Genomic DNA, 27149 nt, shown 5'->3' with positions numbered 1-27149 from the left:
TATATTGATAGCTAAATATTATGCACACTCTATATATCGATATCTAGATTTTATGCTCACTCTATATATTGATATCTAAATATTATGCGCACTCTATATATTGATATCTAAATATTATGCGCACTCTATATATTGATATCTAAATATTATGCGCACTCTAAATATTATGCGCACTCTATATATTGATATCTAAATATTATGCGCACTCTATATATTGATATCTAAATATTATGCTCACTCTATATATTGATATCTAAATATTATGCGCACTCTAAATATTATGCGCACTCTATATATTGATATCTAAATATTATGCACACTCTATATATTGATATCTAAATATTATGCTCACTCTATATATTGATATCTAAATATTATGCGCACTCTATATATTGATATCTAAATATTATGCTCACTCTATATATTGCTATCTATTTATATTATGCTCACTCTATATCTCGATATGTAAATATTATGCGCACTCTATGTATTGATATCTAAATATTATGCGCACTCTATATATCGATATCTAAATATTATGCGCACTCTATATATTGCGATGTAAATATTATGCGCACTCTATATATTGATAGCTACATATTATGCGCACTCTATATATCGATATCTAAATATTATACTCACTCTATATATCGATATCTAAATATTATGCACACTCTATATATTGATATCTAAATATTACGCGTACTCTATATATTGATAGCTAAATATTATGCGCACTCTATATATTGATAGCTACATATTATGCACACTCTATATATCGATATCTAAATATAATGCACACTTTATATATTGATATCTAAATATTATGCACACTCTATATATTGCTATCTAAATATTATGCGCACTCTATATATTGATATCTAAATATTATGCTCACTCTATATATTGCTATCTATTTATATTTTTGCTCACTCTATATATCGATATCTAAATATTATGCTCACTCTATATATTGATATCTAAATATTATGCTCACTCTATATATCGATATCTAAATATTATGCTCACTCTATATATCGATATCTAAATATTATGCGCACTCTATGTATTGATATCTAAATATTATGCGCACTCTATATATCGATATCTAAATTTTATGCTCACTCTATAAATTGATATCTAAATATTATGCGCACTCTATATATTGATATCTAAATATTATGCGCACTCTATATATCGATATCTAAATATTATGCTCACTCTATATATTGATATCTAAATATTATGCACACTCTATATATTGATATCTAAATATTGTGCACACTCTATATATTGATATCTAAATATTATGCGCACTCTTTATATTGATATCTAAATATTATGTTCACTCTATATATTGATATCTAAATATTATGCGCACTTTATATATTGATAGCTAAATATTATGCGCACTCTATGTATTGATATCTAAATATAATGCACACTCTATATATGGATATCTAAATATTATGCTCACTCTATATATCGATATCTAAATATTATGCGCACTCTATATATCGATATCTAAATATTATGCACACTCTATATATTGATATCTAAATATTATGCACACTCTATATATTGATATCTAAATATTATGCGCACTCTATATATGGATATCTAAATATTATGCGCACTCTATATATCGATATCTAAATATTATGCACACTCTATATATTGATATCTAAATATTATGCGCACTCTATATATCGATATCAAAATATTATGCTCACTCTATATATTGATAGCTAAATATTATGCACACTCTATATATTGATATCTAAATTTTATGCGCACTCTATATATTGATAGCTAAATATTATGCTCACTAAATATATCGATATCTAAATATTATGCTCACTCTATATATTGATATCTAAATGTTAGCATCATGTTTCAAATCTAGATTAGTCTATTTATGTATCTGCTTGTGTAACTTAAAATGTCAAAAGAGCACTTTGCGGTAAAACTCCTTTGCGTTGGGATTGCGCTCATTTATAGTATTCTGACCGCTACCTCCACCTACTGTCCCTGCTTGCTGATAAACATGTCTCAGGGAGCATACGATTATCCTTTCGAGAACTACAAGATATTCATAGCACAGTATAATACTACCTACCCTCTGTGAACTAACCTGTGAAGTATCATTAATTCTTTTACCTTAATAAACTCCATTTATTGTTATTTTATTTATAGAAGGTCAGTGTGTATCGCAGGTTTTGCACGGAGACTTTCAGATCCTCCGAGAGGGGATGTGCCTTATCAACTGTGTCTGTGCATTGATTAAATGGGAATTAAAAGACTTGCCTTCCAGAGAACACAATCAGTTATATCTGAGCATTACAGCCAGCGTTCTGTGCTCCCCTGCAATTCCATGACAGATATCAGTCGATTCAGGAACACAAGGTTTGGCAATAAAGGACAGTCTATACTCCTATATATTAATATCAGAAATACTCTATTGTCTTGTACAATTGTATCCTGGATCTGTGTATCATGTATCACTGTTATACATTAGAATCATTTTAGAAAAAAAAAAAAAAAGAAAATCCTTTTTCTTTCTCTCTAATTGCATAAATTTATATACGACATTAATTTCCTAAAGCCCTTGCAGGCATAATAATATTGCAGAATACATGGAGTACATGACATTTGTAGTCTTAGATAAAAATCCCAGCTTGTGAGTAACCTTGTGTAACTGTGTAGCTCTCAATTCTGACTTTAGGGGTTGAGAAGAAGATACAGGTTTTTGTGTGATTTTTTATTTATTTATTTAATGGATTCCTGTTTTTTTTGTGTTCACGATAAAAGTTGAAATTTGTTGCAGAGAGAAAATGAACTACTGTTCTTCAATCTCATGTCAATTAGCTAATTAACAGCATTGTGTGTCAGTCTTTCTTCTTACTGAGGAATAATTTAGCACCTAATAAGAATGCCAATTATTAAAGCAACATGCCGTGCCTTTTATAGACTGTCTGTGTGACCCACGCCTGCCCTCTGCGCAAGCCACGCAAAGGGCATTTGGGTGTAAAATCCGTCTTGGTTGGGTGAAGCCTTTTGTCTGATTGTGTTGCAAGGGTGATGGGTACAATGCACAGTGTTTTTTTTGGTGGTCCTTTTGTAAGCAGAAGAAATGGAAGTTATCTTAAACATATTCTAAAAATTCCTGTTCCCAAACATCTAGTCCGTTCCCCTCAAAGGGTCCTTTGTCTCTTCACAGGAAGACGCTGCGGACAGCTGAAAACCAGAAGGCGTCTGTGGAGAATGAGATTACTCAGCCAGGAGGAGGCCGCGCCAACCTGGGCCATCCCTGCCAGAACTTTGTAGCTTTGTGTTCCGGTGCCCAGTCTCATCCACTAAACACATTCAGCATCAAGCATCCAATCACTACGCGTGTACACACAGACCGAGTCACCTGATTGTGAGTACATTCTGAGCCAAAGTCACTACCATGTGCAGCGGCCACCTTCCTTTATCCGCAGGTGTGGGCCACATAAGAACTATTAGAGCCATGACAAAATCACTGGAAGGTTAACGACGTTACAGTGTGTTTCCACATCCCTAATTGCAAATAGAAACGTGATTAGTCACACACTCAGCACTAAAAGAGTTAACTAGCCAGTGCCACAAAAGCCATCTCAAAGCACAGCAAAACTTATCAGAACTATAAATAAGTGATGATAAATAAATGTGCTTTCCCTTCTTAACACTTCTTAAAGTTTATTACCAAAGAGTGAATTAAACCCCAGCGGGTTCATTCTGTTTAGTTTTTGTATCGATTTGGCTAAATTGTTGTTTTTGTTATTTTACTCACTAGAAATGCCCCTCGTAATGTCAGGTAATAAGGCTATAATGCCGTCAGTGAATGCTATATGATATTGGCTATATTATATTTTACAAATCAGTTTCTTTTATTTTGGTGCCACCAAAATGCTGGTGCTGTCTGTTATCATTTTGTAATTTCTGAAAAATATTCAGCAAACACACTTTTTTTTTCTTATAAGCCATAAATTAAACTAATACTGCTCATTAAATTTAAACTAGCCTGGTACAGAAATCCCAGCAGACGGTAACAGAGAGTCAGTTCAGTAACAGAGCCTTACTACCAAGTTATTCCTTAGATTTATAAGAAGCATTCAATGAGACCCGACAAGTTAAAATGTCTAAAGACGTAAATTGTAGGGAACTGAAACGTAATTTAAACAAAACTTGCTGTTTTGGAAAAACTCTCCAACCCAGCTACAGTCCCAGCATGGCTATTTAACCTTAACGGGACACACTTTATTTTAATGAAGTGGTTTTAGTGTTTAGAGCATCAATAATCTGCCCTTGAGGAGTTAAATCACTTTGTTTCTGCATTCCTTGTCACACCCCCACCTCTATATACCTGTGGAGGTGTGCCCAATAATGCAGTCAAGTTTATAGTAAGTTTTAAAAAAAACTTTTAAAAGTTGTTACGTTTTTCTTACTTTATTTTGATTTGTATATTTGTTTTAAACTGTTTGCTTGCTGGTTTAAAAAAAATGTCAAGTAATGCATGTCACTTTACTGGGAGTATTATTGCGGTGGAGCTCTGTTATACTCTCAGACACATTACTGGGAGTATTATTACTGTGGAGCTCTGTTATACACTCAGACACATTACTGGGAGTATTATTACTGTGGAGCTCTGTTATACACTCAGACACATTACTGTGAGTATTATTACTTTGGAGCTCTGTGATACACTCAGACACATTACTGGGAGTATTATTACTGTGGAGCTCTGTTATACACTCAGACACATTACTGTGAGTATTATTACTTTGGAGCTCTGTGATACACTCAGACACATTACTGGGAGTATTATTGCTGTGGAGCTCTGTTATATACTCAGACACATTACTGGGAGTATTATTGCTGTGGAGCTCTGTTATACACTCAGACACATTACTGGGAGTATCATTGCTGTGGAGCTCTGTTATACACTCAGACACATTACTGGGAGTATTATTGCTGTGGAGCTCTGTGATACACTCAGACACATTACTGGGAGTATTATTGCTGTGAAGCTCTGTTATACACTCAGACACATTACTGGGAGTATTATTGCTGTGGAACTCTGTGATACACTCAGACACATTACTGGGAGTATTATTGCTGTGGAGCTCTGTGATACACTCAGACACATTACTGGGAGTGTTATTACTGTGGGGCTCTGTGATACACTCAGACACATTACTGGGAGTATTATTGCTGTGCAGCTCTGTTATACACGCAGACACATTACTGGGAGTATTATTGCTGTGGAGCTCTGTTATACACTCAGTCACATTACTGGGAGTATTATTGCTGTGGAGCTCTGTTATACACTCAGTCACATTACTGGGAGTATTATTGCTGTGGAGCTCTGTTATACACTCAGACACATTACTGGGAGTATTATTGCTGTGGGGCTCTGTTATATACTCAGACACATTACTGGGAGTATTATTACTGTGGAGCTCTGTTAAACACTCAGACACACTAACAATATGGAGCTGCTAGAAAAGAGGGACATTATGAGAGAAAAGAGTGACAGAGGGATTTGATCCCAAAACTGTCTCTTCTAAATAGAGGCACATGGGAGGTATGGACTGACAAGGCCTCCCTACACTTTTACTAAAAAAAAAAAGAGTTTTCCTTATTGCACGGTCTGTTTAATTTAGAATTTCCTATCTCCTGCTTTGATAATTGCCTGCTAGTGTCTGCAGCGGCATCCTGTGTGTGATTAAAGTTCACTTATCAGAGCAGGAGATTAAAAACTTCTAAAGTAAACACATTATGCTGTAATGTCTGATTGAAAAGTAATCCAAATTTCAATAGAGGCTGTATCAGTCATAGAGAGGGGAGGTGTGGCTAGGGCTGCATAAACAGAAACAGAAGGTATTTTAACTTCTAATCAGAGAATCGAGACTGCAGGGGCATGATTTATACACCAAAACATTAGTTTTGTGTGTACAGTATCCCTTTAATGTATTTAGGTTCTCAATTTACAATTCACTGTTTAGTGAATAAACCCCTCAGTGATGAATATACAATGATTTTAAGGCGACTTATTGATGCTCAGTAAATCTAGCAGCAGAAATCCGGATCCTCAATAACGACCATTGTTCTTTTTGTAAAAAGAAACAATGAAAAAAGTACAAAACAAATTAACATGGAAATTACAGAATCAATGAGAGCAGACACAGAAATAATAAGAAAGATACTGCATTTGAGGTAAAGAAAATGAAAGATAATAGCTTGACAATAAATATACCGGTACATACTATAGCTGGCTGAGCTTCATGAGAGCTAAGATGGAAGTGATTGCGTGCCAGTGCCACTGATTAGACGAGCCAAGCCAGGCTAGTGTTAAAGGACTACTATAGAGCCTGGAAAACAAACTCGTTTTCACCCTCAGGGTCCCCCTCCCGCCGGGCTGAAGTTGGAGGAAGAGGTTAAACCCTTACCTTTCTCCGGCGCTGGGGACTCTTCTCCTCCTTTGGACGTCATTGGCTGAATGCGCATGCGCGCCAAGAGCCGTGCGCGCATTCAGTCAGTCCATAGGAAAGCATTCTCAATGCTTTCCTATGGACGCTGGCGTCTTCTCACTGTGAAAATCACAGTGAGACGCACGGAAGCGCTTCTAGCGGCTGTCAATGAGACAGCCACTAGAGGATGGATTAACCCTAAAGTAAACATAGCAGTTTCTCTGAAACTGCTATGTTTACAGCAGGCAGGGTTAACCCTAGATGGACCTGGCACCCAGACCACTTCATTAAGCTGAAGTGGTCTGGGTGCCTATAGTGGTCCTTTAATTATTGGCATCTCATTAAATTGCAAGCTCAATGAAATGCAACATTTCCTGGCGCAAAAAAAATGAAATTCTAAAAATATGATAGAAAAGTAAAATGCGTGGTCATGTTGTCCTGGATACGCAGTAGTTGTACATTGTGTTTAAGGTAAAATACGCCCCTAAAACTCTAAAAGGACACAATGCAGACTGCTTGAACTCACTAGACATGTAAAGGATGACATTAAGAACAATATTTAAAGAACACAGCAACCAGGGCTTGTGATTTTATAATACACAAGATCCAGCGCACTCTCTCATCTAAACAGCAACTGCAAAACTTAAAGATTGTATTCGTTTTTTTAAAAACACCTAATCTAGGTTAAAGTAATGGGGTTTAGTTACAGTATATGATCATACATTGCACAAGCCTGCCACAATGTCAATGTACCCAATTCTTGGTAGGGATTTGTGGTTTTAAACCCTTTGCTTGTACCATTTCCTGCATCCAGTGCACAAAAGTATTCAAGGGGGAGCTCCATCTTTCTAGTGATTAATGTGCCATAGAGCATTCAGGTATGTGAAACGAGTAGTAAACACTCAGCATTGTGTAAAGCTGGGTGTGAGCTGGAAGCATTGTGTAAAGCTAGGTGTGAGCTGGCAGCATTGTGTAAAGCTGGGTGTGAGCTGGCAGCATTGTGTAAAGCTGGGTGTGAGCTGGCAGCATTGTGTAAAGCTAAGTGTGAGCTGGTATCATTGTGTAAAGCTGGGTGTGAGCTGGAAGCATTGTGTAAAGCTGGGTGTGAGCTGGCAGCATTGTGTAAAGTTGGGTGTGAGCTGGCAGCATTGTGTAAAGCTAAGTGTGAACTGGCAGCATTGTGTAAAGCTAAGTGTGAGCTGGAAGCATTGTGTAAAGCTGGGTGTGAGCTGGCAGCATTGTGTAAAGCTGGGTGTGAGTTGGCAGCATTGTGTAAAGCTGGGTGTGAGCTGGCAGCATTGTGTAAAGCTAGGTGTGAGCTGGCAGCATTGTGTAAAGCTGGGTGTGAGCTGGCAGCATTATGTAAAGCTGGATGTGAGCTGGCAGCATTGTGTAAAGCTGGGTGTGAGCTGGCAGCATTGTGTAAAGCTAAGTGTGAGCTGGAAGCATTGTGTAAAGCTGGGTGTGAGCTGGCAGCATTGTGTAAAGCTGGATGTGAGCTGGCAGCATTGTGTAAAGCTAGGTGTGAGCTGGCAGCATTGTGTAAAGCTGGGTGTGAGCTGGCAGCATTGTGTAAAGCTGGGTGTGAGCTGGCAGCATTGTGTAAAGCTAAGTGTGAGCTTGTATCATTGTGTAAAGCTGGGTGTGAGCTGGTATCATTGTGTAAAGCTGGGTGTGAGCTGGCAGCATTGTGTAAAGTTGGGTGTGAGCTGGCAGCATTATGTAAAGCTGGATGTGAGCTGGCAGCATTGTGTAAAGCTAAGTGTGAGCTTGTATCATTGTGTAAAGCTGGGTGTGAGCTGGTATCATTGTGTAAAGCTGGGTGTGAGCTGGCAGCATTGTGTAAAGTTGGGTGTGAGCTGGCAGCATTATGTAAAGCTGGATGTGAGCTGGCAGCATTGTGTAAAGCTAAGTGTGAGCTGGCAGCATTGTATAAAGCGAAGTGTGAGCTGGCAGCAGTGTGTAAAGCGAAGTGTGAGCTGGCAGCATTGTGTAAAGCTGGGTGTGAGCTGGCAGCATTGTGTAAAGCTGGGTGTGAGCTGGTATCATTGTGTAAAGCTGGGTGTGAGCTGGCAGCATTGTGTAAAGCTGGTTGTGAGCTGGCAGCATTGTGTAAAGCTGGGTGTGAGCTGGCAGCATTGTGTAAAGCTAAGTGTGAGCTTGTATCATTGTGTAAAGCTGGGTGTGAGCTGGTATCCTTGTGTAAAGCTGGGTGTGAGCTGGCAGCATTGTGTAAAGTTGGGTTTGAGCTGGCAGCATTATGTAAAGCTGGATGTGAGCTGGCAGCATTGTGTAAAGCTAAGTGTGAGCTGGCAGCATTGTGTAAAGCGAAGTGTGAGCTGGCAGCAGTGTGTAAAGCGAAGTGTGAGCTGGCAGCATTGTGTAAAGCTGGGTGTGAGCTGGCAGCATTGTGTAAAGCTGGGTGTGAGCTGGTATCATTGTGTAAAGCTGGGTGTGAGCTGGCAGCATTGTGTAAAGCTGGGTGTGAGCTGGCAGCATTGTGTAAAGCTGGGTGTGAGCTGGCAGCATTGTGTAAAGCTGGGTGTGAGCTGGAAGCATTGTGTAAAGCTAAGTGTGAGTTGGCAGCATTGTGTAAAGCTAGTTGTGAGCTGGCAGCATTGTGTAAAGCTAAGTGTGAGCTGGCAGCATTGTGTAAAGCTAGGTGTGAGCTGGCAGCATTGTGTAATGTTGGGTGTGAGCTGGCAGCATTGTGTAAAGCTGGGTGTGAGCTGGCAGCATTGTGTAAAGCTGGGTGTGAGCTGGTATCATTGTGTAAAGCTAAGTGTGAGCTGGAAGCATTGTGTAAAGCTGGGTGTGAGCTGGCAGCATTGTGTAAAGCTGGGTGTGAGCTGGAAGCATTGGGTAAAGCTGGGTGTGAGCTGGCAGCATTGTGTAAAGCTGGGTGTGAGCTGGTATTGTGTAAAGCTGGGTGTGAGCTGGCAGCATTGTGTAAAGCTGGGTGTGAGCTGGCAGCATTGTATAAAGCTAGGTGTGAGCTGGCAGCATTGTGTAAAGCTAGGTGTGAGCTGGCAGCATTGTGTAAAGCTGGGTGTGAGCTGGCAGCATTGTGTAAAGCTGGGTGTGAGCTGGCAGCATTGTGTAAAGCTAGGTGTGAGCTGGCAGCATTGTGTAAAGCTAGGTGTGAGCTGGCAGCATTGTGTAAAGCTGGGTGTGAGCTGGCAGCATTGTGTAAAGCTGGGTGTGAGCTGGCAGCATTGTGTAAAGCTGGGTGTGAGCTGGTATCATTGTGTAAAGCTAAGTGTGAGCTGGCAGCATTGTGTAAAGCTGGGTGTGAGCTGGCAGCATTGTGTAAAGCTAGGTGTGAGCTGGCAGCATTGTGTAAAGCTGGGTGTGAGCTGGCAGCATTGTGTAAAGCTGGGTGTGAGCTGGAAGCATTGTGTAAAGCTGGGTGTGAGCTGGCAGCATTGTGTAAAGTTGGGTGTGAGCTGGCAGCATTGTGTAAAGCTAAGTGTGAACTGGTATCATTGTGTAAAGCTGGGTGTGAGCTGGCAGCATTGTGTAAAGTTGGGTGTGAGCTGGGAGCATTATGTAAAGCTGGATGTGAGCTGGCGGCATTGTGTAAAGCTAAGTGTGAGCTGGCTGCATTGTATAAAGCGAAGTGTGAGCTGGCAGCAGTGTGTAAAGCGAAGTGTGAGCTGGCAGCATTGTGTAAAGCTGGGTGTGAGCTGGCAGCATTGTGTAAAGCTGGGTGTGAGCTGGTATCATTGTGTAAAGCTGGGTGTGAGCTGGCAGCATTGTGTAAAGCTGGTTGTGAGCTGGCAGCATTGTGTAAAGCTGGGTGTGAGCTGGCAGCATTGTGTAAAGCTAAGTGTGAGCTTGTATCATTGTGTAAAGCTGGGTGTGAGCTGGTATCCTTGTGTAAAGCTGGGTGTGAGCTGGCAGCATTGTGTAAAGTTGGGTTTGAGCTGGCAGCATTATGTAAAGCTGGATGTGAGCTGGCAGCATTGTGTAAAGCTAAGTGTGAGCTGGCAGCATTGTGTAAAGCGAAGTGTGAGCTGGCAGCAGTGTGTAAAGCGAAGTGTGAGCTGGCAGCATTGTGTAAAGCTGGGTGTGAGCTGGCAGCATTGTGTAAAGCTGGGTGTGAGCTGGTATCATTGTGTAAAGCTGGGTGTGAGCTGGCAGCATTGTGTAAAGCTGGGTGTGAGCTGGCAGCATTGTGTAAAGCTGGGTGTGAGCTGGCAGCATTGTGTAAAGCTGGGTGTGAGCTGGAAGCATTGTGTAAAGCTAAGTGTGAGTTGGCAGCATTGTGTAAAGCTAGTTGTGAGCTGGCAGCATTGTGTAAAGCTAAGTGTGAGCTGGCAGCATTGTGTAAAGCTAGGTGTGAGCTGGCAGCATTGTGTAATGTTGGGTGTGAGCTGGCAGCATTGTGTAAAGCTGGGTGTGAGCTGGCAGCATTGTGTAAAGCTGGGTGTGAGCTGGTATCATTGTGTAAAGCTAAGTGTGAGCTGGAAGCATTGTGTAAAGCTGGGTGTGAGCTGGCAGCATTGTGTAAAGCTGGGTGTGAGCTGGAAGCATTGGGTAAAGCTGGGTGTGAGCTGGCAGCATTGTGTAAAGCTGGGTGTGAGCTGGTATTGTGTAAAGCTGGGTGTGAGCTGGCAGCATTGTGTAAAGCTGGGTGTGAGCTGGCAGCATTGTATAAAGCTAGGTGTGAGCTGGCAGCATTGTGTAAAGCTAGGTGTGAGCTGGCAGCATTGTGTAAAGCTGGGTGTGAGCTGGCAGCATTGTGTAAAGCTGGGTGTGAGCTGGCAGCATTGTGTAAAGCTAGGTGTGAGCTGGCAGCATTGTGTAAAGCTAGGTGTGAGCTGGCAGCATTGTGTAAAGCTGGGTGTGAGCTGGCAGCATTGTGTAAAGCTGGGTGTGAGCTGGCAGCATTGTGTAAAGCTGGGTGTGAGCTGGTATCATTGTGTAAAGCTAAGTGTGAGCTGGCAGCATTGTGTAAAGCTGGGTGTGAGCTGGCAGCATTGTGTAAAGCTAGGTGTGAGCTGGCAGCATTGTGTAAAGCTGGGTGTGAGCTGGCAGCATTGTGTAAAGCTGGGTGTGAGCTGGCAGCATTGTGTAAAGCTGGGTGTGAGCTGGTATCATTGTGTAAAGCTAAGTGTGAGCTGGCAGCATTGTGTAAAGCTGGGTGTGAGCTGGCAGCATTGTGTAAAGCTGGGTGTGAGCTGGCAGCATTGTGTAAAGCTGGGTGTGAGCTGGTATCATTGTGTAAAGCTGGGTGTGAGCTGGTATCATTGTGTAAAGCTGGGTGTGAGCTGGAAGCATTGTGTAAAGCTGGGTGTGAGCTGGCAGCATTGTGTAAAGTTGGGTGTGAGCTGGCAGCATTGTGTAAAGCTAAGTGTGAACTGGCAGCATTGTGTAAAGCTAAGTGTGAGCTGGAAGCATTGTGTAAAGCTGGGTGTGAGCTGGCAGCATTGTGTAAAGCTGGGTGTGAGTTGGCAGCATTGTGTAAAGCTGGGTGTGAGCTGGCAGCATTGTGTAAAGCTGGGTGTGAGCTGGTATTGTGTAAAGCTGGGTGTGAGCTGGCAGTATTGTGTAAAGCTGGGTGTGAGCTGGCAGCATTGTATAAAGCTAGGTGTGAGCTGGCAGCATTGTGTAAAGCTAGGTGTGAGCTGGCAGCATTGTGTAAAGCTGGGTGTGAGCTGGCAGCATTGTGTAAAGCTGGGTGTGAGCTGGCATCATTGTGTAAAGCTGGGTGTGAGCTGGCAGCATTGTGTAAAGCTAGGTGTGAGCTGGCAGCATTGTGTAAAGTTGGGTGTGAGCTGGCAGCATTGTGTAAAGATGGGTGTGAGCTGGCAGCATTGTGTAAAGATGGGTGTGAGCTGGTATCATTGTGTAAAGCTAAGTGTGAGCTGGAAGCATTGTGTAAAGCTGGGTGTGAGCTGGCAGCATTGTGTAAAGCTGGGTGTGAGCTGGAAGCATTGTGTAAAGCTGGGTGTGAGCTGGCAGCATTATGTAAAGCTGGATGTGAGCTGGCAGCATTGTGTAAAGCTGGGTGTGAGCTGGTATCATTGTGTAAAGCTGGGTGTGAGCTGGCAGCATTGTGTAAAGTTGGGTGTGAGCTGGCAGCATTGTGTAAAGCTGGGTGTGAGCTGGCAGCATTGTGTAAAGCTGGGTGTGAGCTGGCAGCATTGTGTAAAGCTAGGTGTGAGCTGGCAGCATTGTGTAAAGCTGGGTGTGAGCTGGCAGCATTGTGTAAAGCTGGGTGTGAGCTGGCAGCATTGTGTAAAGCTGGGTGTGAGCTGGAAGCATTGTGTAAAGCTGGGTGTGAGCTGGCAGCATTATGTAAAGCTGAATGTGAGCTGGCAGCATTGTGTAAAGCTGTGTGAGCTGGTATCATTGTGTAAAGCTGGGTGTGAGCTGGCAGCATTGTGTAAAGCTGGGTGTGAGCTGGCAGCATTGTGTAAAGCTGGGTGTGATCTGGCAGCACTGTGTAAAGCTGGATGTGAGCTGGCAGCATTGTGTAAAGCTGTGTGAGCTGGTATCATTGTGTAAAGCTGGGTGTGAGCTGGCAGCATTGTGTAAAGCTGGGTGTGAGCTGGCAGCATTGTGTAAAGCTGGGTGTGAGCTGGCAGCATTGTGTAAAGCTGGGTGTGATCTGGCAGCATTGTGTAAAGCTGGGTGTGAGCTGGTATCATTGTGTAAAGCTGGGTGTGAGCTGGAAGCATTGTGTAAAGCTGGATGTGAGCTGGCAGCATTGTGTAAAGCTGGGTGTGAGCTGGCAGCATTGTGTAAAGCTGGGTGTGAGCTGGTATCATTGTGTAAAGCTGGGTGTGAGCTGGCAGCATTGTGTAAAGCTGGGTGTGAGCTGGAAGCATTGGGTAAAGCTGGGTGTGAGCTGGCAGCATTGTGTAAAGCTGGGTGTGAGCTGGTATTGTGTAAAGCTGGGTGTGAGCTGGCAGCATTGTGTAAAGCTGGGTGTGAGCTGGCAGCATTGTATAAAGCTAGGTGTGAGCTGGCAGCATTGTGTAAAGCTAGGTGTGAGCTGGCAGCATTGTGTAAAGCTGGGTGTGAGCTGGCAGCATTGTGTAAAGCTGGGTGTGAGCTGGCAGCATTGTGTAAAGCTAGGTGTGAGCTGGCAGCATTGTGTAAAGCTAGGTGTGAGCTGGCAGCATTGTGTAAAGCTGGGTGTGAGCTGGCAGCATTGTGTAAAGCTGGGTGTGAGCTGGCAGCATTGTGTAAAGCTGGGTGTGAGCTGGTATCATTGTGTAAAGCTAAGTGTGAGCTGGCAGCATTGTGTAAAGCTGGGTGTGAGCTGGCAGCATTGTGTAAAGCTAGGTGTGAGCTGGCAGCATTGTGTAAAGCTGGGTGTGAGCTGGCAGCATTGTGTAAAGCTGGGTGTGAGCTGGCAGCATTGTGTAAAGCTGGGTGTGAGCTGGTATCATTGTGTAAAGCTAAGTGTGAGCTGGCAGCATTGTGTAAAGCTGGGTGTGAGCTGGCAGCATTGTGTAAAGCTGGGTGTGAGCTGGCAGCATTGTGTAAAGCTGGGTGTGAGCTGGTATCATTGTGTAAAGCTGGGTGTGAGCTGGTATCATTGTGTAAAGCTGGGTGTGAGCTGGAAGCATTGTGTAAAGCTGGGTGTGAGCTGGCAGCATTGTGTAAAGTTGGGTGTGAGCTGGCAGCATTGTGTAAAGCTAAGTGTGAACTGGCAGCATTGTGTAAAGCTAAGTGTGAGCTGGAAGCATTGTGTAAAGCTGGGTGTGAGCTGGCAGCATTGTGTAAAGCTGGGTGTGAGTTGGCAGCATTGTGTAAAGCTGGGTGTGAGCTGGCAGCATTGTGTAAAGCTGGGTGTGAGCTGGTATTGTGTAAAGCTGGGTGTGAGCTGGCAGTATTGTGTAAAGCTGGGTGTGAGCTGGCAGCATTGTATAAAGCTAGGTGTGAGCTGGCAGCATTGTGTAAAGCTAGGTGTGAGCTGGCAGCATTGTGTAAAGCTGGGTGTGAGCTGGCAGCATTGTGTAAAGCTGGGTGTGAGCTGGTATCATTGTGTAAAGCTGGGTGTGAGCTGGCAGCATTGTGTAAAGCTAGGTGTGAGCTGGCAGCATTGTGTAAAGTTGGGTGTGAGCTGGCAGCATTGTGTAAAGATGGGTGTGAGCTGGCAGCATTGTGTAAAGATGGGTGTGAGCTGGTATCATTGTGTAAAGCTAAGTGTGAGCTGGAAGCATTGTGTAAAGCTGGGTGTGAGCTGGCAGCATTGTGTAAAGCTGGGTGTGAGCTGGAAGCATTGTGTAAAGCTGGGTGTGAGCTGGCAGCATTATGTAAAGCTGGATGTGAGCTGGCAGCATTGTGTAAAGCTGGGTGTGAGCTGGTATCATTGTGTAAAGCTGGGTGTGAGCTGGCAGCATTGTGTAAAGTTGGGTGTGAGCTGGCAGCATTGTGTAAAGCTGGGTGTGAGCTGGCAGCATTGTGTAAAGCTGGGTGTGAGCTGGCAGCATTGTGTAAAGCTAGGTGTGAGCTGGCAGCATTGTGTAAAGCTGGGTGTGAGCTGGCAGCATTGTGTAAAGCTGGGTGTGAGCTGGCAGCATTGTGTAAAGCTGGGTGTGAGCTGGAAGCATTGTGTAAAGCTGGGTGTGAGCTGGCAGCATTATGTAAAGCTGAATGTGAGCTGGCAGCATTGTGTAAAGCTGTGTGAGCTGGTATCATTGTGTAAAGCTGGGTGTGAGCTGGCAGCATTGTGTAAAGCTGGGTGTGAGCTGGCAGCATTGTGTAAAGCTGGGTGTGATCTGGCAGCACTGTGTAAAGCTGGATGTGAGCTGGCAGCATTGTGTAAAGCTGTGTGAGCTGGTATCATTGTGTAAAGCTGGGTGTGAGCTGGCAGCATTGTGTAAAGCTGGGTGTGAGCTGGCAGCATTGTGTAAAGCTGGGTGTGAGCTGGCAGCATTGTGTAAAGCTGGGTGTGATCTGGCAGCATTGTGTAAAGCTGGGTGTGAGCTGGTATCATTGTGTAAAGCTGGGTGTGAGCTGGAAGCATTGTGTAAAGCTGGATGTGAGCTGGCAGCATTGTGTAAAGCTGGGTGTGAGCTGGCAGCATTGTGTAAAGCTGGGTGTGAGCTGGTATCATTGTGTAAAGCTGGGTGTGAGCTGGCAGCATTGTGTAAAGCTGGGTGTGAGCTGGCAGCATTGTGTAAAGCTGGGTGTGAGCTGGAAGCATTGTGTAAAGCTGGGTGTGAGCTGGCAGCATTGTGTAAAGCTGGGTGTGAGCTGGTATCATTGTGTAAAGCTGGGTGTGAGCTGGCAGCATTGTGTAAAGCTGGGTGTGAGCTGGCAGCATTGTGTAAAGCTGGGTGTGAGCTGGCAGCATTGTGTAAAGCTAGGTGTGAGCTGGCAGCATTGTGTAAAGCTGGGTGTGAGCTGGCAGCATTGTGTAAAGCTGGGTGTGAGCTGGCAGCATTGTGTAAAGCTAAGTGTGAGCTGGCAGCATTGTGTAAAGCTAGGTGTGAGCTGGCAGCATTGTGTAAAGCTAGGTGTGAGCTGGCAGCATTGTGTAAAGCTGGGTGTGAGCTGGCAGCATTGTGTAAAGCTGGGTGTGAGCTGGTATCATTGTGTAAAGCTAAGTGTGAGCTGGAAGCATTGTGTAAAGCTGGGTGTGAGCTGGCAGCATTGTGTAAAGCTGGGTGTGAGCTGGCAGCATTGTGTAAAGCTAGGTGTGAGCTGGTATCATTGTGTAAAGCTAAGTGTGAGCTGGCAGCATTGTGTAAAGCTAAGTGTGAGCTGGCAGCATTGTGTAAAGCTGGATGTAAGTATTTAGCAGTGTGTAAAGCTGGATGTGAGCTGGCAGCATTGTGTAAAGTTGGGTGTGAGCTGGCAGCATTGTGTAAAGTTGGGTGTGAGCTGGCAGCATTGTGTAAAGCTGGGTGTGAATATTTAGCATTGTGTAAAGCTGGGTTTGAGCTGGCAGCATTGTGTAAAGCTGGGTTTGAATATTTAGCATTGTGTAAAGCTGGGTGTGAGCTGGCAGCATTGTGTAAAGCTGGGTGTGAGCTGGCAGCATTGTGTAAAGCTGGATGTGAATATTTAGCATTGTGTAAAGCTAGGTGTGAGCTGGCAGCATTGTGTAAAGCTGGGTGTGAATATTTAGCATTGTGTAAAGCTGGATGTGAGCTGGCACCATTGTGTAAAGCTGGGTGTGAATATTTAGCAGTGTGTGAAGCTTGGAGTGAGCTATCTGCACTTATGAAGCTAGGTGTGAGCAGACAGCTGCCAGGTCAATGTGAGCACTTGGCACTGTGTGTAGGTCAATGTGAGCACTTACCATTGTGTTAAGGTCAATGTGAGCTCTTAGCATTGTGTTAAGTTCAATGTGAGCACTTACCGTTGTGTTGAGGTCAGTGTGAGCACTTAGCACCGTGTGAAGTTCAATGTGAGCACTTAGCACCGTGTGAAGTTCAATGTGAGCACTTAGCACCGTGTGAAGTTCAATGTGAGCACTTAGCACCGTGTGAAGTTCAATGTGAGCACTTGGCACTGTGTTAAGGTCAATGTGAGCACTTAGCACCGTGTGAAGTTCAATGTGAGCACTTAGCACCGTGTGAAGTTCAATGTGAGCACTTAGCACCGTGTGAAGTTCAATGTGAGCACTTAGCACCGTGTGAAGTTCAATGTGAGCACTTGGCACTGTGTTAAGGTCAATGTGAGCACTTAGCACCGTGTGAAGTTCAATGTGAGCACTTAGCACCGTGTGAAGTTCAATGTGAGCACTTGGCACTGTGTTAAGGTCAATGTGAGCTCGTAGCACTGTGTGAAGTTCAATGTGAGCACTTGGCACTGTGTTAAGGTCAATGTGAGCACTTGGCAATGTGTGAAGTTCAATGTGAGCACTTAGCACTGTGTGAAGTTCAATGTGAGCACTTAGCACTGTGTGAGGTTCAATGTGAGCACTTAGCACTGTGTGAGGTTCAAAGTGAGCACTTAGCACTGTGTTAAGGTCAATGTGAGCACTTGGCACTGTGTGGAGTTCAATGTGAGCACTTAGCACTGTGTGAAGTTCAATGTGAGCACTTAGCACTGTGTTAAGCTAGGTGTGAGCATTATGTGGCTAAGTGTTTGCGCTCAGCAGTGAATAAAGCTAGGTGTGAGCTGTCAGCACTGTGTTAAGCTAGGGGTCAACATTTAACATTGTGTGAAACTAGGTGTGAACATTAGAATGGTGCAAATCTGTCTGTCAGCACTTAGCCTTTGTAAAGTCTGGTTTAATGAATTGAGGTGGCAGGGTGCATTTGTCAATGTGAAGATCGAAGCAGACATTCATTATTGGTGTGGCGGTTAGACAGGTTTAATTTATTGATGGGATATTTTATTACTGTTATTCTAAAACACCATTGTATCTCACAGCTATCGATCGTGGGTCAATGGGAAATACAAGGGTTTGATGGAACACTATTAGTGTAAAAGTAGGAGGGTGTATTTTTATCGGAGGTCGGAAGGTCAATCAGGAGAATTTGTAAAGAAAGTTAATTAAAACTTTTAGTCAATCTCTCAGATATTGTTTCACCATTTACCGTTACTATTACTGTCTACAGGAGAAACTGCTGTGACAGTGCTCCCGCTCTCACAGTTACCATCGCGGTCTATGGGAGAATATGCTGTGAGAGTGCTCCCTCTCTCACAGTTACCATCACTGTCTATGGGAGAATATGCTGTGACAGTGCTGCCGCTCTCACAGTTACCATCACGGTCTATGGGAGAATATGCTGTGACAGTGCTCCCGCTCTCACAGTTACCATCACGGTCTATGGAAGAATATGCTGTAACAGTGCTCCCGCTCTCACAGTTACCATCACTGTCTATGGGAGAATATGCTGTGACAGTGCTCCCTTTCTCACAGTTACCATCACGGTCTATGGGAGAATATGCTGTGACAGTGCTCCCGCTCTCACAGTTACCATCATTGTCTATGGTAGAATATGCTGTGACAGTGCTCCCGCTCTCACAGTTACCATCACTGTCTATGGGAGAATATGCTGTGACAGTGCTCCCGCTCTCACAGTTACCATCACTGTCTATGGGAGAATATGCTGTGACAGTGCTCCCTCTCTCACAGTTACCATCACTGTCTATGGGAGAATATGCTGTGACAGTGCTCCCGCTCTCACAGTTACCATCACTGTCTATGGGAGAATATGCTGTGACAGTGCTCCCGCTCTCACAGTTACCATCACTGTCTATGGGAGAATATGCTGTGACAGTGCTCCCTCTCTCACAGTTACCATTACTGTCTATAGGAGAATATGCTGTGACAGTGCTCCCGCTCTCACAGTTACCATCACTGTCTATGGGAGAATATGCTGTGACAGTGCTGCCGCTCTCACAGTTGCCATCATTGTCTATGGTAGAATATGCTGTGACAGTGCTCCCGCTCTCACAGTTACCATCATTGTCTATGGTAGAATATGCTGTGAGAGTGCTCCCTCTCTCACAGTTACCATCACTGTCTATGGGAGAATATGCTGTGAGAGTGCTCTCTCTCTCACAGCTACCATCACTGTCTATGTGAGAATATGCGGTGAGAGTGCTCCCTCTCTCACAGTTACCATCACTGTCTATGGGAGAATATGCTGTGACAGTGCTGCCGCTCTCACAGTTACCATCACGGTCTATGGGAGAATATGCTGTGACAGTGCTCCCGCTCTCACAGTTACCATCACTGTCTATGTGTCAGGGTACCTGTAGTCTCTACCCCTGAGACGGGTAGAGACTTAGACGTTTTTCCATCCAGACGGCATGATTCTCCCGTTCCTCGCGGTCCCCTCGCGCATGTAAACGCCGGCCGCGAGAGAACTATGCCTTTTTGTAACGTGACGCTCAATAGTCGACGTCATGACGCTATTCTAGCCCGACCTGTCAGTCAAATCCCGGACACGAATCAGGTCTCGGCGGAGGCGTGATTAGTCTCTAGAACCAGGGTATTTAAGGGAGCTCTCAGCATTTGCTCATTGCCCTGTCGTGGTTCTAGCCAGCCTAGTCACACAGTGCTCTTGTATACTCCTGTCTTTTGGTTCTGACCCGGCTTTGTTATTACTTACCTGTCTTCTCTGTTATCCTTGACCCGGCTTGTCTCTCGCTTACCTGTCTTCTCGTTCCCTCGACCTCGGCTTGTCCCTGACCATTCTATACGTAGTATTACATTAAGTCCGGCCATTCTAAGGTCCGGTATACGTATCTGCTACTCTTTGTACTCTGCGTGTTGGATCCCTGTCCCGATCCTGACACTATGTGAGAATATGCTGTGACAGTGCTCCCTCTCTCACAGTTACCATCACGGTCTATGGGAGAATATGCTGTGACAGTGCTCCCGCTCTCACAGTTACCATCATTGTCTATGGTAGAATATGCTGTGACAGTGCTCCCGCTCTCACAGTTACCATCACTGTCTATGGGAGAATATGCTGTGACAGTGCTCCCGCTCTCACAGTTACCATCACTGTCTATGGGAGTATATGCTGTGACAGTGCTCCCGCTCTCACATTTACCATCACTGTCTATGGGAGAATATGCTGTGACAGTGCTCCCTCTCTCACAGTTACCATCACAGTCTATGGGAGAATATGCTGTGACAGTGCTCCCGCTCTCACAGTTACCATCATTGTCTATGGTAGAATATGCTGTGACAGTGCTCCCGCTCTCACAGTTACCATCACTGTCTATGGGAGAATATGCTGTGACAGTGCTCCCGCTCTCACAGTTACCATCACTGTCTATGGGAGAATATGCTGTGACAGTGCTCCCTCTCTCACAGTTACCATCATGGTCTATGGGAGAATATGCTGTGACAGTGCTCCCGCTGTTACCGTTTCCATCACGGTCTATGGGAGAATATGCTGTGACAGTGCTCCTTCTCTCACAGTTACCATCATTGTCTATGAGAGAATATGCTGTGACAGTGCTCCCGCTCTCACAGTTACCATCACGGTCAATGAGAGAATATGCTGTGACAGTGCTCCCTCTCTCACAGTTACCATCACTGTCAATGGAAGAATATGCTGTTACCGTTACCATCACGGTCTATGGGAGAATATGCTGTGACAGTGCTCCCTCTCTCACAGTTACCATCATTTTCTACAGGAGAATATGCTGTGACAGTGCTCCCGCTCTCACAGTTTCCATCACTGTCTAAGGGAGAATATGCTGTGACAGTGCTCCCTCTCTCACAGTTACCATCACGGTCTATGGGAGAATATGCTGTGACAGTGCTCCCGCTCTCACAGTTACCATCATTGTCTATGGTAGAATATGCTGTGACAGTGCTCCCGCTCTCACAGTTACCATCACTGTCTATGGGAGAATATGCTGTGACAGTGCTCCCGCTCTCACAGTTACCATCACTGTCTATGGGAGAATATGCTGTGACAGTGCTCCCTCTCTCACAGTTACCATCATGGTCTATGGGAGAATATGCTGTGACAGTGCTCCCGCTGTTACCGTTTCCATCACGGTCTATGGGAGAATATGCTGTGACAGTGCTCCTTCTCTCACAGTTACCATCATTGTCTATGAGAGAATATGCTGTGACAGTGCTCCCGCTCTCACAGTTACCATCACGGTCAATGAGAGAATATGCTGTGACAGTGCTCCCTCTCTCACAGTTACCATCACTGTCAATGGAAGAATATGCTGTTACCGTTACCATCACGGTCTATGGGAGAATATGCTGTGACAGTGCTCCCTCTCTTACAGTTACCATCATTTTCTACAGGAGAATATGCTGTGACAGTGCTCCCGCTCTCACAGTTACCATCACTGTCTATGGAAGAATATGTTGTGACAGTGCTCCCTCTCTCACAGTTACCATCATGGTCTATGGGAGAATATGCTGTGACAATGCTCCCTCTCTCACAGTTACCATCACTGTCTATGGGAGAATATGCTGTGACAGTGCTGCCGCTCTCACAGTTACCATCATTGTCTATGGGAGAATATGCTGTAACAGTGCTGCCGCTCTCACAGTTACCATCATTGTCTATGGTAGAATATGCTGTGAGAGTGCTCCCTCTCTCACAGTTACCATCACTGTCTATGGGAGAATATGCTGTTAGAGTGCTCCCTCTCTCACAGTTACCATCACTGTCTATGGGAGAATATGCGGTGAGAGTGCTCCCTCTCTCAAAGTTACCATCACTGTCTATGTGAGAATATGCTGTGACAGTGCTCCCTCTCTCACAGTTACCATCACTGTCTATGGGAGAATATGCTGTGACAGTGCTCCCACTCTCACAGTTACCATCATTGTCTATGGTAGAATATGCTGTGACAGTGCTCCCGCTCTCACAGTTACCATCACTGTCTATGGGAGAATATGCTGTGACAGTGCTCCCGCTCTCACAGTTACCATCACTGTCTATGGGAGAATATGCTGTGACAGTGCTCCCGCTCTCACAGTTACCATCACTGTCTATGGGAGAATATGCTGTGACAGTGCTCCCTCTCTCACAGTTACCATCACGGTCTATGGGAGAATATGCTGTGACAGTGCTCCCGCTCTCACAGTTACCATCACTGTCTATGGGAGAATATGCTGTGACAGTGCTCCCGCTCTCACAGTTACCATCACTGTCTATGGGAGAATATGCTGTGACAGTGCTCCCTCTCTCACAGTTACCATCACAGTCTATGGGAGAATATGCTGTGACAGTGCTCCCGCTCTCACAGTTACCGTCACTGTCTATGGGAGAATATGCTGTGACAGTGCTCCCGCTCTCACAGTTACCATCACTGTCTATGGGAGAATATGCTGTGACAGTGCTCCCGCTCTCACAGTTACCATCACTGTCTATGGGAGAATATGCTGTGACAGTGCTCCCTCTCTCACAGTTACCATCACGGTCTATGGGAGAATATGCTGTGACAGTGCTCCCGCTCTCACAGTTACCATCACTGTCTATGGGAGAATATGCTGTGACAGTGCTCCCGCTCTCACAGTTACCATCACTGTCTATTGGAGAATATGCTGTGACAGTGCTCCTTCTCTCACAGTTACCATCACGGTCTATGGGAGAATATGCTGTGAATGTGCTCCGTCTCTCACAGTTACCATCACAGTCTATGGGAGAATATGCTGTGAATGTGCTCCCGCTCTAACAGTTACTATCACTATCTCTGTAATGTAATTATTTACTATCGAATTACTAGGAATTCAATATGAATTCTAATTGAAATAAAAATTTTTGCCAAAAATAATCCAAATCAAGTGTGGTTTTAGAATGGCTTAAATTTGAAACACACTTTGAATTCCCTGTAATTTCCCCTAAATGTCTCCTTGCCGCACAATTTTGTTTTAAAAAAAGTTATTTTTAAAGTTCCTGTCTCTTCGACTAAGTCCGTTTTATAAAATAAAATGTTTTATTTACCGCTAATCCTCTGCTGATGATATAGGATTGAGAACAAATGGCTCATCCACCATTGTCACCACACACAGCCAAGCCAATGCTTCTCATCTAGAACCATCAAATCCAGTGCATTAGCTGCGTTCATTGACATCATACATTGTGATGAAGCCAATCGGGAAGTATTTTAAGGAGTCAGAGACCGTAGTAGCTGCCAGCAATGTGTTACATTGTGAGATAAAAGGGGCAAAACTGCTGCATGGAGATGACTTTTGTGTTTAGAGTGTCCCTTTAACTCTTTGCTGACTCCTGTCCTGCGTGTAGATTGTCAGCTTTTCGTGGGGGTTGCAGATGATTTTAACACTCCTCTCACGGGGACCTTTGGGTGTAGATTGAGTGCTAATGTAGTGATAATTTAATGCATCATAATTATGGAAATTAGAATTAGTATGCTGTGAATTTTGCACAGCTATTAATTGAATGATCATGCAAGGTTCACAGAATACATTTTATTTTTTTGAACACTCTTCTGAATCCAGCTCATTATAATTTATGTGTTGATTTTTTTATTTTTTTTTATTTTGTCAATGTAGACTTTTAGTGACGCCAATATCATGCAACATCACTGTGCCAGGCAGTGCTGGCTACTAAATGCTAGTTAATAAAAGTTCTCTGCTGCCCTCTTGTGTTGTGTATTTGCATTGCAGTTTTGATATAGATGTTTGTTTTTTTTAAGATTGTATGTGTTGTTTTTTGTTATTTTTTTCTCTTAGTGAATAGACTGTCACTATTACTAAGATTCTCATCGCACTTCATTTTAAAACTCCATATATTTTCAGATCTTATATTATTTTTAAATCTGTAACTGTTTTCAAGATTTATAGTTAGCGAATATTTACCCATACCTTCCAAAAGTGCTAGTTGCATGGGTAGGATCTGCATGGCTGAATGCCAAGGTGTTTTTAACTTATTGTCCACTCAGGTACATATTTGTTTACTATCCCCCCAAGTTATTTATCCATCTATCCATTCATCCTTTCATCCAAAAATCACCTATCTATCTATCTATCTATTTATCCATTCATCCATAAATCATCTATCGATCTATCTATATATCCATTCATTCATAAATCATCTATCGATCTATCTATATATCCATTCATCCATAAATCACTTATCTATCTATCTATCTATCCATTCATCCATAAATCATCTATTTATCCATCCATAAATCACCTGTCTATCTATCTATCTATCAATCACCTGTCTGTCTGTCTGTCTGTCTATCTATCTATCTATTTGAAATCTGTCTATCTATCTATCTATTTGAAATCTGTCTATCTATCTATCTATCCATTCATCCATAAATCACCTATCTATCTATCTATCTATCTATTCATCCATAAATCACCTATCTATCTATCTATCTATTCATCCATAAATCACCTATCTATCTATCTATCCATTCATCCATAAATCACCTATCTATCTATCTATCTATCCATTCATCCATAAATCATCTATCTATATATCTATCTATTTATCTATTTGTGTGTATGTAAACTGACAATATCGTAAAGACAGATGAGAGTGCATTCGTAAAGTAGACAAGGCAACGTTGGGGTTGTGTGAATTACTGTCAGTTTAGATGTATAATGAATGTAACTGTTGCTTGGATTGAGTACGTGTGTGAACTATGAGCTATCCACTCATACCACAATTCTATTTATTAAAATATTTTATTTAAAAACAAATTGATGACGCCATTAAAATAATAACTCAACTAGAATGGTATACCAGGTGTGTCCAGCCGCAGCCTGACACAGAGACTAGTTACCTGTCCTGTTCCTTCCATCAGGTCCCTGCTTTACTTTTTGTGTTGAGTTTGAGGAAGCTCATTATCTGATTAAAGATAGAAATCATAAACCTTGACTGGCAATGTACACACCAGGTTATTTTATGTATTTGTGTGTGTATAAATATGTATACATTGTTTTAATTTTTAAAATGCTGGGAAATGTTTGAATTTAAGAAAAATACATTGTTTTAGTTTATCTTTTTTTTTTTTTTTTTTTTTTTTTTTTATGAAAACCAACATTGATAAAATCCTGAATGCACATTGTAATGAAATGGTCCATGCGTAACTATGGACAGTGTTAGATCACTGGAGATGTTTGTGAATTGCATTTCCTGGCTGAGCATCACGAGAAATGTTGGCAAACATCTACAATACCAAGGATAGTCTTTAATGAGTGTTAACCTGATAACACTGTCTGTAAATATTTATTTTCTGGCTGTGATTGACCTTGTTTGTCTCTGCTCCTTCCTTGTAGGTGATATCAGTTGCAAGGGGATGACAGAGCGCATTCACAGCATCAACCTTCACAACTTCAGCAATTCCGTGCTCGAGACACTAAACGAGCAGCGCAACCGTGGCCACTTCTGTGACGTGACGGTGCGTATCCACGGAAGCATGCTGCGGGCCCACCGCTGCGTGCTGGCCGCTGGGAGTCCATTTTTCCAGGACAAACTGCTCTTAGGATACAGTGACATCGAAATCCCCTCCGTGGTGTCTGTCCATGCCGTGCAGAAGCTGATTGACTTCATGTACAGCGGAGTGCTGCGGGTCACACAGACCGAGGCCCTTCAGATCCTAACAGCTGCCAGCATTCTGCAGATAAAAACTGTCATAGACGAGTGCACGCGAATTGTCTCACAAAATGTAGGAGGGGTGTACGCCCTGATACAGGACTCTGGCCAGGAGACACCCAGAGGAACTCCAGAATCTGGAACATCTGGGCAAAGCAGTGACACCGAATCTGGCTACCTGCAGAGTCACCGGCAGCACAGCGTAGACAGGATCTACTCTGCTTTGTACACATGCTCCATGCAGAATGGCAGTGGAGAGCGTTCCTTTTACAGTGGTGCTCTTGTAAGCCACCATGAGACTGCTATAGGGCTACCTAGACAACGTCATATGGAGGAACCTAGCTGGATCACACGCATTCACGAACGCTCCCAAAGGATGGAGCGATATCTCTCCACGACTCCAGAGACCAGCCATTGCCGAAAGCAGCCTCGCCCGCTCCGAATTCAGAAACCACCGGATGATATACACATCAAGCAAGAGGTGGAGGACGACTATGACTACTATGGCCAACAAAGACTGCAGGGCATAGAGCGAAATGAGTCGGAAGAGTGCACTGAAGACACTGATCAAGCTGAAGGCACAGAAAGCGAACCGAAAGGGGAGAGCTTTGACTCTGGAGTAAGCTCATCAATTGGCACAGAGCCCGACTCTGTAGAGCATCAGTACATGCCTGTTCTCAGCCGAGAGTGTCAGCAGGAACCTTCCCAAGCAGAGTCCAAATATTTATCTTCAGAATGCATGGAAAACCAGAACCAACAGCACTTGGATAACAGCTCTTCCTCCCCGGAGAGGAGCAACAATGTTGATATGGACAGCACAGTGGTCAGTGTTAATAATAGCACCGAAAAGGAGGTCATAAAGACTTCTGTCTCACAAGCTTTGCCAACCACTCAGATCTACTTACGCCCAACAGAAACACACACCAGCAATTTAAGAATGCCAATAACCCTGACCAGTAATACCCAGGTCATTGGCACAGCTGGCAACACCTACCTTCCCACTCTCTTTACAACACAGGCAGCAGGGAGTGGGCCCAAACCTTTTCTTTTCAGCTTGCCCCACACTATACCTGGGCAGCAAACCCAGTTTGTGACAGTTCCCCAAAGTGGATTATCTACATTTGCTACCCAGCTTCAAACACCTCCACCTCAAGTAGGACACAGCACAGCAAGTGGACAGGGAGAAAAGAAGCCTTACGAATGCACCCTCTGCAACAAAACATTCACCGCCAAGCAGAACTACGTAAAGCACATGTTTGTACACACAGGTAAGTCTTTGCAGGACAGCCTCCAGCATCCAGGAGGTAACTGAGCCTAACAGATCCTAGCTCTTAAAATATTTTGTATAGCTCCTAAATAATGCATGATAATGACCAACCACAATCAGGGATGGATTTTCATTCCAGGTGCCGGCAGGAACAGAATTCTTAAACGTGCCCCTACCTTCCTTCCCTTCCTGAGAGCCAGAAACTATATTTCTGACTCACTCCCTTTGCAAACAGAAAAAGAAAAATTTAGCAGCTAGAAAATTGCCGTGATGCTCTTAACGTGACCTTTCATCATGGGCAAATTTACGTTTCAGACTCCTGTACACACTAAGGCCTCGATTTAATATTATTGGTTTAACTTTTCGAATTATTAAAGTCTACAGGAATGTTTGTAGATAAATCAT

General features: G+C 43.7%; 1 protein-coding gene across 1 annotated transcript in view; it reads left to right on the top strand.

Moving 5' to 3' along the window:
• The window catches only part of ZBTB20 (zinc finger and BTB domain containing 20), a 778251-nt gene that overhangs the window by 742067 nt on the left and 9035 nt on the right, over positions 1-27149 (top strand). The window contains exons 7-8 of the mRNA XM_063442031.1: positions 3221-3421; positions 25162-26745. Coding sequence (XP_063298101.1) covers positions 25182-26745 — 1564 coding nt within the window. The 5' untranslated portion in view covers positions 3221-3421; positions 25162-25181. The remainder of the gene's footprint in view (positions 1-3220; positions 3422-25161; positions 26746-27149) is intronic.

Source organism: Pelobates fuscus, chromosome 1 (genome assembly GCF_036172605.1).
Source record: "Pelobates fuscus isolate aPelFus1 chromosome 1, aPelFus1.pri, whole genome shotgun sequence".
NCBI lineage: Eukaryota > Metazoa > Chordata > Amphibia > Anura > Pelobatidae > Pelobates > Pelobates fuscus.
Note: the sequence above shows the minus strand (reverse complement) of the source record. Positions and strands in the feature narration are given on the sequence as shown.